The sequence below is a fragment of the Mus caroli genome, unplaced genomic scaffold, assembly GCF_978045245.1.
Source record: "Mus caroli unplaced genomic scaffold, Mus_caroli_1 scaffold_2, whole genome shotgun sequence".
Taxonomy (NCBI): Eukaryota; Metazoa; Chordata; class Mammalia; order Rodentia; family Muridae; genus Mus; species Mus caroli.
This window is the reverse complement of record NW_028227257.1, coordinates 25,447,543-25,466,269: the sequence shown is the minus strand read 5'-3', so window position 1 is coordinate 25,466,269 and position 18,727 is coordinate 25,447,543. Positions and strand designations below refer to the sequence as shown.

General features: G+C 50.5%; 1 protein-coding gene across 1 annotated transcript in view; it reads left to right on the top strand.

Moving 5' to 3' along the window:
* The first annotated feature begins 3,234 nt into the window (after positions 1–3,234).
* Bpifb1 (BPI fold containing family B member 1) overlaps positions 3,235–18,727 on the top strand; it is a 31,227-nt gene continuing 15,734 nt past the window's right edge. Inside the window, exons 1-4 of the mRNA XM_021156342.2 lie at positions 3,235–3,353; positions 15,624–15,780; positions 17,710–17,848; positions 18,452–18,559. Coding sequence (XP_021012001.1) covers positions 15,666–15,780; positions 17,710–17,848; positions 18,452–18,559 — 362 coding nt within the window. The 5' untranslated portion in view covers positions 3,235–3,353; positions 15,624–15,665. The remainder of the gene's footprint in view (positions 3,354–15,623; positions 15,781–17,709; positions 17,849–18,451; positions 18,560–18,727) is intronic.

Sequence of the window (18,727 nt, the reverse complement as noted above, 5' to 3'; positions counted from 1 at the left end):
ATGGGCATCTCTTTCTTTAGATTTGGGAAGTTTTCTTCTATAATTTTGTTGAAGATGTTTGCTGGTCCTTTGAGTTGAAAATCTTCATTCTCATCCACTCCTATTATCCGTAGGTTTGGTCTTCTCATTGTGTCCTGTATTTCTTGGATGTTTTGAGTTAGGATCTTTTTGCATTTTCCATTTTCTTTGATTGTTGTGCCGATGTTCTCTAGGAATCTTCTGCACCTGAGATTCTCTCTTCCATCTCTTGTATTCTGTTGCTGATGCTGGTATCTATGGTTCCAGATTTCTTTCCTAGGGTTTCTATCTCCAGTGTTGCCTCATTTTGGGTTTTCTTTATTGTGTCTACTTCCCTTTTTAGGTCTAGTATGGTTTTGTTCATTTCCATCATCTGTTTGGATGTGTTTTCCTGTTTTTCCTTAAGGACTTCTACCTGTTTGATTAGGTTATCCTGTTTTTCTTTAAGGATTTGTAACTCTTTAGCAGTGTTCTCCTGCAATTCTTTAAGGGATTTTTGTGCTTCCTCTTGAATGTCTTCTACCTGTTTACCAGTGTTCCTTTGTATTTCTTTAAGTGTGTTATTAAAGTCCTTCTTGAAGTCCTCTACCATCATCAGGAGATATGCTTTTAGATCCGTGTCTAGCTTTTCCGGTGTGTTGGGGTGCCCTGGACTGGGCGAAGTGGGAGTGCTGGGTTCTGATGATGGTGAGTGGTCTTGGTTTCTGTTAGTAAGATTATTACGTTTACCTTTCGCCATCTGGTAATCTCTGGGGTTAGTTGTTGTCGTTGTCACTGTTTAAATATTGGAGCAGAAGCTGTGTTCCACTCACCAACAGTCTCAAAATCCTGTGGCGGGGGTCGTGGGTAGCTGGCGGTACCCCGGTGCTGGTCCAGCCGGAAGAGGCCTGTGGTCCTACTCAGGCCGGTTTTCTGCTTCCCTAACTAATGCAGTCTCAGGTCCCGCGAGCAATTGGATTGGAGCAGAAGCTGTGTTCCACTCACCAGAAGTCTTAAGATCCTGTGGCGGGTGTTGTGGGTAGCTGGCGAGTGTCAGCTGACCCTGCGCCCTAGCTACCCCGGTGCTTTTCTGACCGGAAGAGGCTTGTGGCCCTATGTAGGCGGGATTTCTGCCTCCCCAACCAAAGCAGTCTCAGGTCCCGCGTGATTGGACTGGAGCAGAAGCTGTGTTCCACTCACCAGCAGTCTCAAAATCCTGTGGCGGGGGTCCTGGGTAGCTGGCGGGTGTCAGCCGACCCTGCGCTCTAGCTACCCCGGTGCTGATCTGGCCGGATGAGGCCTGTGGCCCTACTCAGGCCGGTTTCTGCTTCCCTAACTAATGCAGTCTCAGGTCCTGCGCGCAATTGGATTGGAGCAGAAGCTGTGTTCCACTCACCAGAAGTCTTAAGATCCTGTGGCGGGTGTTGTGGGTAGCTGGCGAGTGTCAGCCGACCCTGCGCCCTCGCTACCCCGGTGCTTTTCTGACCGGAAGAGGCTTGTGGCCCTATGTAGGCCGGATTTCTCTCTCCCCAACCAGAGCAGTCTCAGGTCCCGCGTGATTGGACTGGAGGGAAGTTTCTTATAAAGCGAATAAAGCACTGAGCCCTGTGACCCAGTAATTTCATCCCAGGAGCAATGGAACATGTTCACAAATTGATGATGTGCATAGAACATTTATAGAAAGTATGCGCACATTTAAAACTCTCCAGGGGTCACTTGAAAAAAGAATAAATTAGCACATCTTGGCACATTCATGCAGTGGTAGACTGCATCCCTGTCAGGGGGATCAGCTGCAGCCCAGATGGATCAAAACAATATCAGAGATAACACGAGTGAGCGTTACTGGGATGTGCTCACATGCTTGAGACCATCCAACAGACTAGACTAATCTATGGTGGGAAAAAGTTAGATCTGATCCCTGCTGGGGGGCTCAAGAGGTACTGGCTGGGAAGGATTACAAGGGACAGGACCTTTCTTGGGTGATGGTGATGTTCTGAGTCCTGACAGGAAGGGGAGGGCTGGTTACATGGGTATGTACCTTTGTCAACGCCTTGCAAGCCACACTTTACCTTCCGTTCTTCTCTGTGGCACTTAAACTAGCCTGCAGGATGATGATAAATGTCAGCCATGATGTCATGTAGCAGCCATGAGCATCACACAGACGACTCAGTTCGTAGGACTGTTTATTGGTTCCAGAAAGTTCTCTTGTCTGAGACTTTGGTACCAGCTATGTCAGGCATTGTGGCAACCTCATCCAGGGTCTATTTGCACCACACTTAATGCCTGTGGGCTTCCTTGTGTATCTGGGTAGCTTTGAAAAGGCAACTCATCCTTCAGGCTGATACCCACCCCCATCTGTACTGTGAGTTTAAACCCTCCAGGTCACCAGTTGCTTTGAAGTGCAAAGGGTGGTGTCAAGTTCCCGAGAAAGTGCCTGGCTTTGATTTCCCAGGCCCAGCTCAGCAGGGTGGCAGAGGTGACTAGTATCAGCTGAACCCTGATACTGAACAAGGAGACCTATATGGTGGCACCTTTGTGAGCTGAAACCAGACTGTTAGCAAATATTGAGCTCCGTCTCTAAAGCACCAGTATCTATCTAAAGCATGAGTTTCGAGGGAAAGGGCACAGACAACTTTCTTTGAAATACCCCAACCAGTACCATAGGCAGGCGGCGGGGATAAAGCAATCTCAGTCAGGTATCTGTGTGGCATTGGTGCACCTGATATGTGACTGGGAAGCACTCACAGTAGATCACTAAGGTTAGGCAAGGTGACCGAGGTTACAGTGATAGGAAATCAGTTTGACAGGTGGGGTGGAAGTCAGGGAGACTTGAGAAGAATAAATAAGGAGACCTGAGGGAAGAGCTGAGCAGCAGAGGTAGAAAGAAGAAGTAGCCAGAGACACCACTTGTGACAGGACAGAGACAAGATGAAGAATGACCGGAAGTCGGATCTACTCTGCAAAGAAACAAAACCATCTCTGTTGGGAGCAGCAGAGCTGCGTGAAGAGGGGCGGAGGTGGGAGAGGGCACAATGGAAGGAGCAGGGTCAAGATCACCCACCATCAGTCCCCCACTTCTCAGTGATGAACTTGGCTTGCCTTTGTCTAGGGGTTGGACTCCCTGGTGCCTTTCTCCTGGATGACCTGGTGACAGAATGAGTAAATGTTAGCTCAGGAACCCAACCCTGTAAAGGGGCCATGAGGGAGGTTCCCCTGTGCACCCCTGCTGGCCCCCAAGCAAACACCAAGATATACAAAGCCCTGGGAGGGCCCAGGCCCCAGAACAGGTGCAGAGGTGAGAGAAGTTGCTTCGCTTGGGTCTCAGAGGTTCCACGGTTGGACACAGCCACCCCGAGGTGAGAGACTGCAATCCGGGTGTTACACACTTAGGGTGTGCTCAGTACATGGCTGATGCTCGATACCTTGGGGAGGGTTTTCTAGAATCTATGCTGCAGTGGCACTGTCAGGTGGCACTCTGGCACCATCCAGTGCCTTCCTAGTCTCTCCGTCCTTGAGATGATAACTCAGAGAAGAGCTGGATATGTGTTTCCAAACATCTCCAACCATTCATTAAATCCTCCCTTGGAGAGGAGACAGCAATGGCCCAGAGTGGGGCTCAGACATAGGGCTCTTGCTTAGGCCTGGCTTCTGGGTTCAATCCCCAGCACTGGGTGAAGGAGGGGTTGGTTGCCAGAGGTCAATAGGTCAATAACATGCTTCTGTTTATGCTGAAGCTTAAAAAGCCATTTCCTCCCTCCCCTCTCTCCCTCTCTTTTCCTCTCTCTCTCTCTGTCTCTCTCTCTCTCTCTCTGTCTCTCTCTGTCTCTGTGTCTTTGTCTCTCCCCCCTCTGTCTCTGTCTCTCTGTCTCTGTCTCTCTGTCTCTGTCTCTCTCTCTCTCTCTCTCTCTCTCTCTCACACACACACACACACACACACACACACAAGGGCTTACCCAAACCCCATCCACACATGTCCAGACACCTGTGTGGGGCTGCACACACAAAAACAGCAGCCATCACACCTAAACACCCAAACTTGGTTCTCACTGTCATCGGCACACTGTGGTCCTAATGTTGATGGGAAGTGACATTCTCTGCTTTGGGAAGTGAGACACAATTTCCAGTTAGGAGTAGAACATTGAACTTATTCAAGTTCTCCAATGTGGCTTCATGCGTCAAAAATGTATGTTGACAATTAAGAGTCTCAGCTGTTGGTAGATAGGCTCATCTGAGGAGGTTGTGGGCAGGAAAGGTTGGCACCTAAATACGGATTTCCAGCAGACACTGGCAAAAGGACAAGAGAGCAAGGTTTGGAGTCACACAGACTTGAGTTCAAATCCTGGCTTCCTGTCCTCATCACTGTGTGACCTTGAATAAGTCACCACCACTAGGTTTTCATCTGTGCAATGAGAGTTATATCTAAACTACCAGGCTCAGGACCAGCCACTGCCTGGTGATCATTCAGAAACAGCAGGGCCAGTCTGTTCTGCATGCTGGGCATCCTACTTCCTTCTGTGAATAATCAACCCGCAAAGTTGTTTGTAAATCCAAATACACGAAAGTGGAGCAGGGAGAGAGATAGGGATGTGTGTGTCTGTGTGTCTGTGTGTGTGTCTGTGTGTGTGTGTCTGTGTGTGTGTGTGTCTGTGTCTGTGTGTGTCTGTCTGTGTGTGTGTGTGTGTGTGTGTGTGTGTGTGTGTGTGTGTGTGTGTGTTGGGTGGACGGACCATTCAATTTTCAGTGGGATTAAAACCTCATAGATAATGCCATGATGGTCTCTCCAGTTGCCTCTTTATTCTAGTTACACACTGAGAATATAGAGTTCTGTGGTTTTACATCAGTTTGTCTATTTTTAGTTCACTTGATCTCACACAGAGGACCTTGGTCTAGAAGAACGTGTCCTCTGCTGTGTCCAAGGCATACAGAACGCAGCTCTGCTCACACATCTGATGGCTAGCCAGCTCAGCTCTTAGCTAGATCCCCCCCTCTGTCTCTGTCTCTCTCTCTCTCTCTCTCTCTCTCTCTCTCTCTCTCTCTGTCTCTCTCTGTCTCTCTCTGTCTCTCTCTGTCTCTCTCTGTCTCTCTCTCTCTCACACACACACACACACACACATACACTCACACACACACCTCACACACACCTGGATTTCTAAAGAAACAGAAATTCCAGAGAGATGCTGGGGGTGACCTCCTAAGACCATGGTGAAGTCTCAGGCTGCAGCTCAGCCACCTCCCTGGGCCTGCCCTGGGCTGCTGGCGAGTCCTGCCCTGGAGCAGAGTGGAAGAAACCACCCTGAGAGGCTATCTCCACCACAGCCAAGCAGAGGGAGATGAGGCTAACCGCAGAGCACTTCTCAATTTGAGACACTCGTCTGCTCAGAAGCACCCTCATCTCAGAGATTCCCCCATCCCCTTGGCCCCTAACACACACAGACACACCTATGGGAGTATTCTCAGAAGCCTGGATCTCATAGACACTGTTTTTCCTTTATCCAGCCATGGACATGGGCAGCAATCTCTGTGAGTGTAGTAATGACATCAGAGATGCTCAGGCTAAGAGTCCCCTGGGGCTGTAGAGATGGCTCAGCAATTTAGAGGACTAGGGCCCATGTGGTGGTTGACAACCATGGATAACTCCAGTCCCAAAGTGTCCAATGCCCTCTTCTAGACTCCACAGGGTCAGGTACATACATGTGGTTGGTGGACATGTAGGCAAAACACTCATACACAGAAAACAAAATAAATGAATCTTTTAAAAAGTCCCTAGGCCTAGGCTCTAAGCTAACACTTAGAGCTTTTCAAGCCCATCCACAAAAAGTGCTACTCGGTCAAGGTTAGATATAGCTGACAGTCTGGAGCGCTGCCAGGCCCAGGCTGTAGCACAGAGAGGAGACAACACATACTCAGGGCCACAGAATCAGGAGGAATTGCCTGCTTTATCCAGGTGCCAAAACATTGCTCTCTGTGGGGCCTGAGCTCTATCCAGCTTCTCCAGTGGCACCTAGCGATACACAGTGAGAGGGAGAAAGAGCGGAGAGAAAGACATAAGAGGAGAGAGAGGTAGGGGGAGAGAGAGGACCAGGACAGGTGGATATGAGAAAGAAAGCAAGAGAGAGAAGGAGACAGAGGAAAGAGATTTGGAGAAAGCAGAAACAGAGAGAGACACACAGAGAGAGATGAGAGAGAAAGAGAGAGAGAGAGAGAGAGAGAGAGAGAGAGAGACCTCTAAAGAGAACTGGGCCTCTAAATAGATCAGTCCTCAAGGCATGACTTGGAGACGTCCTCAGAACAGACATTTGTCTCACCCAAGGAAGGTTCTGGTGGGGACTGCAGCATCCTGGCAAGAGCCAAGGACCTGTGCAATCTACCCTGTGCTTGCCACAGGGTGCAGACAGCTTCTAGACTCACTGTTTCACCCCTGGGAGACCTTGCATGAAATGCCTCCCTCCCCGGTGTACCCACCTCTTAGTTCTTTCCCTCTTCCAGCCCAGGTCAAATGTCTCTAGCTAGCTAGTCTCCTCTCAGTGCACCTGGTCTAGAGACCTCAACAGAGATTCTGGGGATGGACAGTCACATCCTTGAAGGGTGCAGACCTCTGTCAGATCTGATCTTCCACTGTGTGTTGCTGATCCCAGTGGGGAAGGCACTTAGAGCACCAAGCCCCTCTACTTCCTGCTGTGACCTCTGCCACTGAGACCACCTGAGCACCTGTCAGGACCTGAGTGTGAGCCCCATCAGGGCAGGGCCCTGATCCTCAATTCCAGTCAGAGCTGGGACTGAGCCTGGTTTAGCCACGGTTTGTTTGCATTTAATTTAGTCTATTCCTGCCCTACAAAAGAAGGATTAAGCCCAGAATGTTCCAGAACCGGGATTTCCGGGCTGCTGTGACTGCACTTTTGTGCACTTATCAGTGGTGGTATGGCAAAGTTTCCAGCTAACTTGGAGTGGGCAGGGCTATGACTCAGGCCTTGGGAAAGGGAGGCCTTGCTACACAGTCTCAGCCGCTGCCAGCCTCCTTCTGCTCAATTGCAAGTTGTTTAGTGTGGTGATTGGCTGAACCAAAAGAACGCAGTTGTGTAAAAAATGTTTAAATCTTAAAATCACCAAGGAGATCATTAAAGTCATCTGGGGTCTCATCACCAAAAAGAAAAAAAAAAGGTAACTAGATGTTATTTCTAGGGTTCATATCCTTCCAGAATATTCTCTAGGTTAATTTCACTTGCTTCAGTCTTTCTGCTCTATTTAATGACAGCTGCCTGGTGGCTCAGAACTAAATAGATCCCCTGTTCTGGGACATTTGCATGAGCCCTGCTTTGGGGCTATGACAAGTAACCACACTGATGGCAGCATCCTAACAATCATGTTCCCAAACTACTGAGCAATTCCCTCAGCAGAGCCCCCTGACTCCCCAACCCTGAATCAAAGGGCTGACCCTATCTCAGAACACGCAGTAAGGTGGAACAGTCCTATGTGTCTTGAATATCAGATGGGCTCTCTCTGCTATGGACAGTCCTATACAGAGCAGCCTGGAAAGGTAGATGCCCTCTTATGGACTCCACAGGGTCAGGCACATGCATGTGGTTGGTGTTCATGTAGGCAAAACACTCATACACAGAAAACAAAATAAATGAATCTTTAAAAGAAAAAATCCAGCTGGGCGTGGTGGCGCACGCCTTTAATCCCAGCACTCGGGAGGCAGAGGCAGGCGGATTTCCGAGTTCGAGGCCAGCCTGGTCTACAAAGTGAGTTCCAGGACAGCCAGGGCTACACAGAGAAACCCTGTCTCGAAAAACCAAAAAAAAAAAAAAAAAAGAAAAGAAAAGAAAAAATCCCTGGGCCTAGGCCTTGCTCTAAGCTAACACTTAGAGCTTTTAAAGCCCATCTGGGAGAAGTGCTACTTGGTAAAGGTTAGACATAGCTGACTGTTTTCATTTGGGGACACTGAGATCAAAGATAGGAACAACTTATCCAAAATCAACCCACTGGAGGCAGTGGCAAACTTTGGGTCATCTAGAGGTTCCTCTTTGCACTTCTGTCTTTAGGATTTTACCAGAATGGATGGTCTTTAATGGGGAGCGGGCAGGAGGTAGCAGTACAGGCCTTTGGATTGCTCCTGGAAAACATGGCTAGTCTACTGTCACATCCTTTTCTGCTGGGCCCAAACCCCTGTGGACTTCACCATGACCGGGCTTGGTACAATAGTGAATCCTTGTTGGTACCCAGAAGAGCCAATGTGTAGAGGACTTGAGTCTGCCAAGAGTAGCTTGAATTCTTGTTTTCCTTCTGTCCTCTCTTCCAGGCAAGAAACAGTTGGAAAGCTGCTGGTTTACAGTCAACCAATCCTACCAAGCCACTCCTTCCCACACCCTCTGTTTCTATGCAACCACAGTCTTCTCGGGAAAGGTTGCCCACCTTGAAGCTGGACAGGGTGGGATAGGGTGGCAGAGCAGAGGACAGAGTGAGGAAGAGCTGGTCTAGTTTCCAGCCCCTACTCTAGAGAACTGAGGCAGATCACTGCTCTTCTAGACCCTGATTCATTTTGGGACATAGGCTCCCAATGTGCTATTTCCTTCTTCCTAGGACTCTTGATGGTCTGTAGAGGAGAGGACAATGGTCTTTCCCACTGTGCCTTTTGCTGCACCTGGGAAACCAGCTTTGACATGACATGGAATCTTCCCTCAGCCCTAACCCAGTCTGCCTTAGATGATTGGTGACTAGAGCCATGCTCACCACCTAGGAATGGAAAGGGACCACTACTCTCCTCCATCTGAGAGGTGGAGAAGAGGGAAGAAAGGTGTGCCCTGGCTGTAGCAAGGTGTCCTTGCTCTCTGTGGATGAGTGTGCTTTGCACTGGGCCTCAGTGGCACTTTTTTCTCTAAGCCTCTCTGCTAAGTGTCCCAAGCTACAACCAGTCCAAGGCAGAGCTGCCTGCTGCCCATTCTGCCCACTGTACTGTCCTCTCCAGCCCTCCCTGGCCCTCCTCAGTCCCTGCCTTTCTGGTGTCACCTTATCTCATCCCCAAACCATGATCTCTAGCAAGCAAAAACCCTGTCCTGCTGTGACCCCACCAGCCTGGGTGTCACCCACAGCCCTGACTTCCCAAACAGGCCATTCTGCCCACCATACCTGCAGCTCATCCACCTGAACAAAACTCAGCCCCTTGTACACCTCACTTCAGGGACATGGCCTCAAGCTCCTAAGTGACCTTGGGAAAGCCTTCACCCTCTAGAACCCTGCTTTTTTTAAGGGGAGAGATCAGAGCTGTCCCTTAAGAAATGCCTTCACGGAGACGGACATGGTGGTGCATGCTTGTAATATCAGCACCTGGGAGGCAGAAGCAGGAAAATGGAGCCTTCAAGTCCAGCCTGAAGGACATAAGAAAACCCTGTCCAAAGATAGAAAGGGATGGAGGAGGGGTTGAGAGAAAGAGTGTGAGATAGGAACGGGGGGGCGGGGGGGAGCTCCACTATACCCCACCCCCATCTAACAATGCTTATTGCTCTAGCTGGATCGGGGTCCCTGCATGACAGAACTAGGAGCAATGCCTTTGCCACCCCCCCACCCTGACCCTCATACGCCTGCACTGTGGCCTGCCCATCTTCTTATTGATGGAGTTGCATCTGTGGAGTTGTAGGACCTGGCACACTTGAGTTTTCAGCAAATTCTAGTGTGAACACCCACCAGTGGTCAGAGCACGCTGCTTTCACCAGGTGACAAGCATAGAGAGAAGCTAAGACCTGGCAGGTGAAAAGCGGCAGCCTGGGAGACAGGCACAGCATGAGCAAAGGCCCTGGGGTGGGGATGAAACGACAGTAAGGCAAACTAGTATGGAAAGAGGACCCAGATGAGCAGCCAACCATGCTGGGCCTTACAGAGCTTGGTTCTCATGCGAAAAAGCACTGCATGCTTTGGCAAGTTTTACAAAGGCTTTACAAAGTTTATCACAGGCCCATGGCTGCTGGGTAGAATTGGATCTTTGGTGACAGAGACTAAAAGGTGAAGACATAGAGACCAAGAAGGGACTCTATGAGGAGAGGAAGGGAGGAAGCAGGGAAATGGCTCAGTATATAAAGTTCCTGTTGCATAAGCGTGTGGACCTAAGTCTGGATCCCTAGCCCCCACACAAAAGTCTGGGCCAGCAGCATGTGTGTAACCCCAGCACAGGCCAGGGCCAGAGACAGGCAGGTTCTGGGGACACACTGCCCAGCCAGTCCAGATGAACCAAGGAGCTCCAAGTTCAATGAGAGAGTGTGTCTCAAACACTAGGGTGGAGCCAGCGCTTGAAAGGCAGCTCAGTAGTTAGTGCATTCACCGCTGCTCTTCCCGAGGACCTGAGTTTGGTTCCCAGCTCCCACACCAGGTGACTCATGACTGCCAGCAGCTACAGCTCTGAGGGACCTGATGTCCTCTTCTGGCCTCTGTGAGCACATCTGTACACGTGATATACTCACACAGATGCAGACACATAAATAAAAACTTTTAAAAAAATTTTTTTTAAAGAAAATAATAAGATAGAGAGCCACAGAGGGTTTAGAAACAGAGGGAGACACCGGACATCAACCTGCGTGTGCATTCAGGGACCAGGCCGGGGAGATATTCCCTTCTGGACTGGGTCTTGAAGGTGTCTGGTGAGAGTAGCTCTGTAATGGTGGTAGAGCTGCCATTCAGTGGGGGATGATGTAAGCATTTTCTCCTCAGAAGGGAGCAGAGGCCTCAACTCAGGCACAGGAGAGGGTGAACGTCATCTTCCAAACTCCAGGGTTTCCCTCTGGCTCCACCACAGAGGAGTTTTATTATTCAATCTCTATTTTATTATTTTATGCATCTTGTCTGCATGTGTGTCTTTGAATCAAGAATGTGTACAGTGCACAGAAAAGCCAAGAGAGGGTGTTAGCTTTCCTGGAACTGAAGGTACAAATGTGGATGCTGGGAATCGAACCCAGGTCTTCTGTATGAGCAGCCAGTGCTTTTGAGTGGTGTGAGGAGTTCCAGGAAAGGAACCCACCCAAGAATGTGAGAATCTGAGAGCAGTGAGACCGGAGGAAGAGGTACAGGGCAGGATCACATGGGACCAGGTACACAGCCCAAGGGGCTCAGTGATGCCTATTCAACCCTGGGTCAGCCGAGTAAAAAGGCAGGAAGCTGGAGCAGATATGGGCACAGGCCTTGGCACCAGACCCACCACCTCACAGAGGGACATTGTCCATGGGCAGCCGGCATGGCAGCTGCGGAGCCAAACAGGGGTGTATGTCTCTCTGCACATGTGCCCCAGGCACTGGCAGGGTCCTTCTGGGGAGCCCTCCTGGCTCTGTGGCAGCTTGCCTTGGGTGTTCAGGACACGGCAGAATGCAAACCACACTTTCCTCCATGACCAGCCAGAGACTGTATGACCTCAGGGACACTGCCCCTCTCTCATCACCATACAGATGGGGACACGACTTAACAATGGATCTCCTAGCCCTAATCCATAGTTTACCACTTCCAGATAGAAGCCAAGACAAGCGCCCAAAGGTCACATCAATATCCCTACTGACCCTAACATTAACCAGGTGTCACCAGGGCAGAGTGGTCAGGAGTGTGTGGCCTGCACTAGGTGAATGGGCTCAAGGCCTCTCCTTGACACCCCTGGTCCTGTGACCTTGAACAAGTCACTATCTGCTGAGTCTCCAATGCTCCTGGGAAAAGCAGAATTCTTAATTCCCATCTGGTGCTGTCGGGCTAAAATAAATGTGTCCAGGCAAGGGTGACAAGGGTTCCTCTGGCCAGTTCACTCTTGTCCCTGGGCCCATGGTCCATCGCTCATTATTCTTTACCTCCACAGACATCTACTGCCTTCCTGGCGGTGTAAATGAAGCCCATAGCTCAGCCTAGTAGACAGCACTACCATGAACCTCCATTGTACCGAGGAGGTTATAGAGGCTCTAAGAGGTGAAGACCTTTGCCCAGGGAAGCACAGCAAAGAAGTATCAGGGCAGAGGAGGGGGATTCACACCTATTCTCTTAAAGGAATCAGTGAGCAGAGATGTGGTGTCCTTGCTGCATAGAAGTGGATGTGATGGGCAAGGCCATACCTCCCTCCCTTCCATGTGGTTGTCCTGACTAAACTCTAATCACTTCTTTACAAACCTCATCCTGTTGTAAGCTATAACAATAGCAACAGCCCCAAACGCACTGCTACTGAGCATCCCGCCAAGTAGGCCACATCCCCAGCTATGTGCCCTGTAAGACAGAGGAGCCTGCAAATGCCCATTTCACATATGGAAACTAAGAGGCTCAGAGTCCCAAGTCACTTCGAGTGAATAAGGTGAAGTCAGGGCTTGAACCTGCTTTGTCCCCTAACACACATCCTGCACCTACCATGCTGGTGAGATGTCCCCAGATGGCTTTTGAAGCCAGATTATTTCTGCTTGGACTCATGGCTCTTCCGTTTCCTGACGGTGGAGGGCAGTTCCTCCTCACTAATAGCAGGATGACTGGCTTCCCACGCACAAGGATGATACCCACCAACTGATAGAAAACCCAAGGTGACATCTGCCATGCTGGAGATGTTCGTCCATCGTGGCTGCTGCTGTGCTCCTCATAGTCCTGTAGGAGGCAGGGGGTCCTTGCACTAACAGATAAGCTAGGGGAACCTGGACTGTTAAACACACAGTTGTTCCTTCAGGGAAAGAAATGCGTAGCCTGTAATCCACCCAAAAGCCTGGGAGAGGACATGTTTACTAGCATGGTGGCCTTTGCTCTGTCTGTATGGCTAGAGACTTTTCCAGTGCCAGATCCTCCCCAAGACCCTTACTGTAAATTTGTTTTCCTTGGTTAATCCATAGACGCCATCTTTATGGACTTTATAAGAGTTCCAATACAGTCATGACTCATCCTCATTTAGCTTACTTTGTTCCTCGGGGAGACTTACATATGCTTTGTTGTGAATGTGAAATTGATTTCATTATCGCCAAATAAGTTTTCACCAAATAGTGCTGTGCTTAAATATGCCTAAAATAGCCTACTCAGGTCAGATTTCAGAAGTTTGAACCAACGCTGGCTAGAGTCACATTGAACTGAACTGCCTTCTTGTCCCCCGTGGATCCTCTCTCTTCTGGCTGTAGAGGTTGCAGAGACCACTGCATAGTCCTGTGATGGTGACTTTCCAGGAATCAGGGAGCCCTTGTAAGGTTTGCTACGTGCCTGCCATATGTCCTAGTGCTCCCTCTGTCCCTCCAGCCAGCTTGGATCCTCCTTTCTCCAAACCTCAGGAAGCCGGAGTTCCAAGACTGATTCCAGGAAGGGCTTTGGTTCACCAAGAGCTGCAAATATTTACCTTGGAGACCTCAGCCCAGCCTGAGGTCTTGGCCCACACACTCAGAGTGGCTGCCTAAGTAAGGATGCAAGATATAAGGCTGGGTCTCTAAACCCACCACCCAGGAGAGGAGCAGGCAGACCCAGGACTCTGGCACATTCAGGTAAACCGTGAGGAGGTTCTAGAAGCCTGGAAAGTCAGGAAGGTTCCTCACAGGGAAGAGTCGCAGAGGTTAGCCCAATTGCTGGGCGAGAATTGAGCCTAATAATGCCTCTGTGAGCTATGGTTTCTGGGAGTCAAAGAGAGAAGCAGGGAGGTGCTGGTATTCTCATCCAAAAGCCATAAACAAAGATGGAAGCATGAGACAGGTTGGTCTTTTCTAGTCCTCAGTCTAGGGACGTCAAACCTCTCTGCACACAGTGGCTGTGGAATGGCTGTGTGTGTTAAGCTGTTGCTGGGGACAAAGAGAAACATCTGTCACAGCAACCCTCAAAGAACTCCTAGGTGACCATTGTGGGCTTACTGTGTTTAAGGAAGGCCCAGGAATAGAGAAGGAGTCAGAGAAGCCTTCCTGGAAGAGATGGTGCACAAGACGCAGAGCTGAGTGGATGCTGGAGAGGAGCAAAGGCATCCATGAAAAAGGAAAAGGGGTTGAGGACCACATAGTAGGTCCATGATGAGGACAGAGATTGTGGACCACATAGTGGTTTAAAAAGAAGGCAGACATTGAGGACCACGTAGTGAGTCCATAAGAAGGCAGGGGCTGAGGATCACATAGTAGGTCCATGAAGAGGGCAGGAGATGAGGAATAAATGGTGGATGGGCACAGGCTGGGATTTGGGGGGAGACGGTATCTCCCAGAAGAAGCAATGCTACAGGTTCTGGGTTTAGAGCCCCTCTGATCCAAAGGCTGAGCAGGGGGCAGGAGAAGGGGACAGACAGGATCCAAAGTGTTTGGAAGACAAAGACACCATTTGATGGCATGGCTGCCTTGTCCACCAATGCAGGTTGTCAGCTCTGCCCTCTGGCTTTGGTTGTGGTATGGTTTCCTCAGATCCCAGAACCAGCAGTCCCCAGTCCTCATTGTCATGCTCAATAGCATTCGTTAGCAATATCAGGCTACAGATGCCTTCACCCTCACAACTGCCCTCCTGAGTGCTAATATCATCTCCCCTTAGCCAGCTGCTCAGAGGCTCCAAAAGATTAAGCCACTCGTCCACAGTCTCAGAGCCAGCCATAGAGGAAGGCCTCCTACTGGAATCTATCTGACTCCCAGGCCCACAACATGTCCCCTTCCCCCTCAGGCTGCTGACACTCAGGGATGGGGATCCTGTGGCTTCGTAGGGATCTCCAGAAGGCTGGCTCCAGCTTGTCCACAGTCTCTCAGAGGCTGTTCATTCACTCAGCAATTATATATGGAGCACCACAGCCAGGCTCTGTGCTGGGCATAAGGACACAGTCAGGAGCAGCCAGCAAGGTCCTTCCTCCCAGAATTCACAGCCTGGTCAAGAACCCTGGTTTGACTACAGTGTCTCATAGCATCCCACAACAGACCTGTCACCCAGTGCCACATTTGTCTTTGGTGACAAGAAACCCACATTCTGAGGCAGGCAAGGGCACATGGGTCCTAAGGCCCATGTCTCCCTTTTCTCTAAAGAGACAGTCTGCAGAAATCTGAAATGCCACGTAAGGAGTGTGGGCAGGAAGACGAACGAGGGCTGAAGACGCCACCTCTCTGCCCTGTGGAGGGTGGCAGGATGTCAAGGGACAGACACCCCACACCACAGTACTTCTCCCAGAAAGTACCATGGCCGAGAGTGGAGGAGGGACAAGAAGTGGCTGCTTTAAGCATTGCTCAAAAGAAGGGTTGCTCCAGGCTGTGCATTCTGGGAGAGAAGACCTTGCAGCCTGCTCCTGACTGTGTCCCTACTACGCGCAGTCCAGAGCCTGGCTGTGGTGCTTCTTACATAGTTGCTGAGTGAATGAACGGCCTCTGTCTGAGAGGCTGTGGACAAACTGGAGACAGCCTTCAGGAGATCCTTGTGGGTTTTCTGCAAGGAAATGGCTAATGTCTGCCAAGTTCTTCCTGTGGGAAAGACGACACACTGAATAGCTTCTAGATACTGTTAATCTCAGAGACTCTGAAGTGAAGCTTCTTTGTGCCCACTTGCCAGAGGAGAACCCTTAATGATTCAAAGATGTTAAGCTAAGTCTTGTCTCTTAACCACTGCCCTGAATGTCTCTCCTGGACACTGTGCCCCAGGCTACCAGGCATTATGTGCCTCCCATGGGCCCATCTGTTCAGCTAGCAGGACCCTTGTGCTTACCACAGGTCCCACTACCTGCCACCTACTTCTCAGCGACACCCAGGAAGATGGCCGGCCCATGGATTATCACCCTCCTCTGTGGTCTGCTGGGAGCCACACTGGTCCAAGCTAACGTCTATCCCCCTGCAGTGCTCAACCTTGGCCCAGAAGTCATCCAGAAACGTAAGTAATGTGCCCTGAGGCCTCAGCACCATAGAACAAGGTGCAGATGGAGCAGTCCTCCAAAAAGGAAGGGAGTTCCTCATCCAAGGAAAATACCAGGCAGGGGTGGAGCCCAGGGCGTGAGTGAGACAAGTAATGGCTGATGTAAAAGGTCTGGGATAGTATGATCTCAACAGCCCATGATACCAGGATGTCCTCACATAATATTATTCTAAGCACCTACTAGTGGCAGAATCTACTGACTTCAGTCCCACACAAGGGTTTGTTACTCCAGACCCATGACCCTAGGCCTGGCTCTGGACCTAAACTTATTCTCTGTAAGAACATGGGAAGGAAGGCCTTCCTCCCTGGGCCACCAGGAACTCCCAATACCATAGAACTGAGGAGAGTCCCAGGTTCTCTAGGTAGCCTTCTCCCCAGCACATTCCTGCCATGGGACTCAGTCCTGTGTGTTAGAGGACACTTGGCAGCAACTTCCACCCAGGCCTTGATACCCATCTCCTATGGCATTGTGGCAATTACTTGGTAGACCAGCACTGTTCCAAAGGCTAGAGGAAGCACATGGCCTAAGTTGAATCCTATGATTCCCAAGCATGTGGTATGTGAGCTATGGGGCCCTTTGGGTAAGCGGTATCATGAGAGTCTGCAGCCAAGGCGTTGGTACCAATGGTAGTGTGGGAGGAGATTCCCAGGATCCCCTGCAGGAGAGTCAGTGGGTCCACCCAAGCAAGTGACCACTGAGCACCAGGAGCCACAAGGAAACTGTATTAATTAACTCCATTAGAAGACGAAAGCCACACCATAAGCCTGGGGTGGGATGTTTAATGTAAAGAAGAGTAATGGGACATCAAAGAAGGGAGGATTTGCCTAAGAGGGGAGTGATATAAAGAACTCTAAAGGGCACCGAGGTGGCACCCAAGGACAGAGCAAACTCAGAATCGGAGACCCCATCCATCCCAGGCCTCATGGGACTGGGTATGACTCAATGTTGGGTGGAGGGAAGCTTGCTAGGTTGTGCTAAACCAGTGCTGACCCACTGCTGGCAAACAGACGCTGCCGAGCTCACCCCTGCCCTGAGCTGATGATGTCCTTTGGGTGATGTCCCTGGAGGGGGATCATCTCTGGGTGGCCCCTGGAAGCTTGCCAGGAGCCCTAAAAGTTTACTCTCAGCTTCACAAGCTCAACATTATCTGGGCAGTGATACCTACCACAGGGGCTAAGAGGCATGCATCGGGGACTTTCCACTCCATGTCCCTCGAAAGCCTATGCTGATGAGGTTTAAGACTGCCAACTGGCAAAGATGAAATGTAATGGGTCCAGCCCCATTAGCACAGAGGAGGCAAATGTTTGATAGGAATGTCATAGGGCATTCTCAAACACTGACTGGCACGGCTGCAGCACACTGCCTATGAAATGGGCTCTGGCCACCGGTGAAAAGCCAGCATGGACCAGCCCTAGGGCCCTTATTCCCATTTGTTCCTTCCTCTGCTCAGCACCTAAGGCACTCTGGACAATAGAGCAGACACTGAGAGTGCCAGAAGATCATTATCCAGTGTGGCCACAAAACTGTCCCCAGTGGAATGCTCAACTCAAGAAATATTTGGCGCTAGCTAGGGAGAAAGAAGACACAGTTCCGGCATCCCAGCAGTGACTGGCAACATTCTGAGTATGGTGATTCCCACTATCTCCAGCCTCACTGTCCACCCAGGGACACCTCCCTCCAGGGCACATCTACATGGTGAAGATGATCAGGCTGAAAGGGCAGAGCCCTTGCTTCATGTCACATCCAAGTGGCCCTCAGTGATGGCTACCCTCAACCCGGAGCCACTGCTAGGCTACTCCTCTTGGCCCTCAGTGATGGACCTTCAACCCGGAGCCACTGCTATGCTGCCCCCCCTCTTGACATCTAATCCCTGCATCTCTCTGCAGACCTGACCCAGGCACTGAAGGACCATGATGCCACTGCCATCCTCCAGGAGTTGCCACTGCTCAGAGCCATGCAAGATAAGTCTGGCAGTGTCCCCATACTGGACAGCTTCGTGCACACCGTTCTGAGATACATCGTCTGGTGAGTGGGCCTGACAGCATTGGGAGCCATCTCTTACCCACACCTCTGCCTACACATTGTGCAGCTGTCAATCAACAGTCATGAAGACAGACCAGACTAAGTCTCTCTTTTGATAAGCCCCCAGAATGGCTAGTGGTGTCCATAAGGCAGTGTCACTGGTACCTCTAAGAGGGAAGCCACGTAGGAAGGTTCCCCAGAGTGCTGGAACCTGGAGGTGCTTTTTAATGGAGGTCATGGCTAAGCCAGGGATACCAAGAAACTGACGTTTCAGGCAAAGGGACCAGTGGGGCAAAACCGTGGAGGGGCAAGAATCACACAATTCAAACCCCAACAGCAAAGGATGACAGGACAGTAGGGTCCGGTCACAGAGGAGCTCACTGTCAGCCCAACGGGCTGAGGCTAGAAGCCAAGGAACCTGAAGAGAAGCAAGCGAGGGTGAAGGGGAGAGACAGGTAGGGCCATGATGGAAAGGATTAGTAAACTAGGCTTGGGATCCAGGTTCTGCTCAGGTGTGAGGAAGTCAGGGGAAAGGATGGGAGCAGGCTTGGGGATGACTCTCGTCTGAGTGTGAACATGATTCTCATCTCCCTCCACCCTGTCCAGGATGAAGGTCACCTCTGCTAACATCCTCCAGCTGGATGTGCAGCCTTCGACCTATGACCAGGAGCTGGTGGTCAGAATCCCCCTGGACATGGTGGCTGGACTAAACACGTGAGTGTACCCTGAGTCAGACACAGCTAACCTAACAGTTTCAGCTACTCGCTCTCCATGCAGATGTCTAGAAACAAATCCCAGCGTTAGACGAACAAGTGCAAAGGCCCTGAGGCAGAAATGACAATGAGAAGGGAAGGGGTGAGGTTAGAGATGAAGTCAGCAACC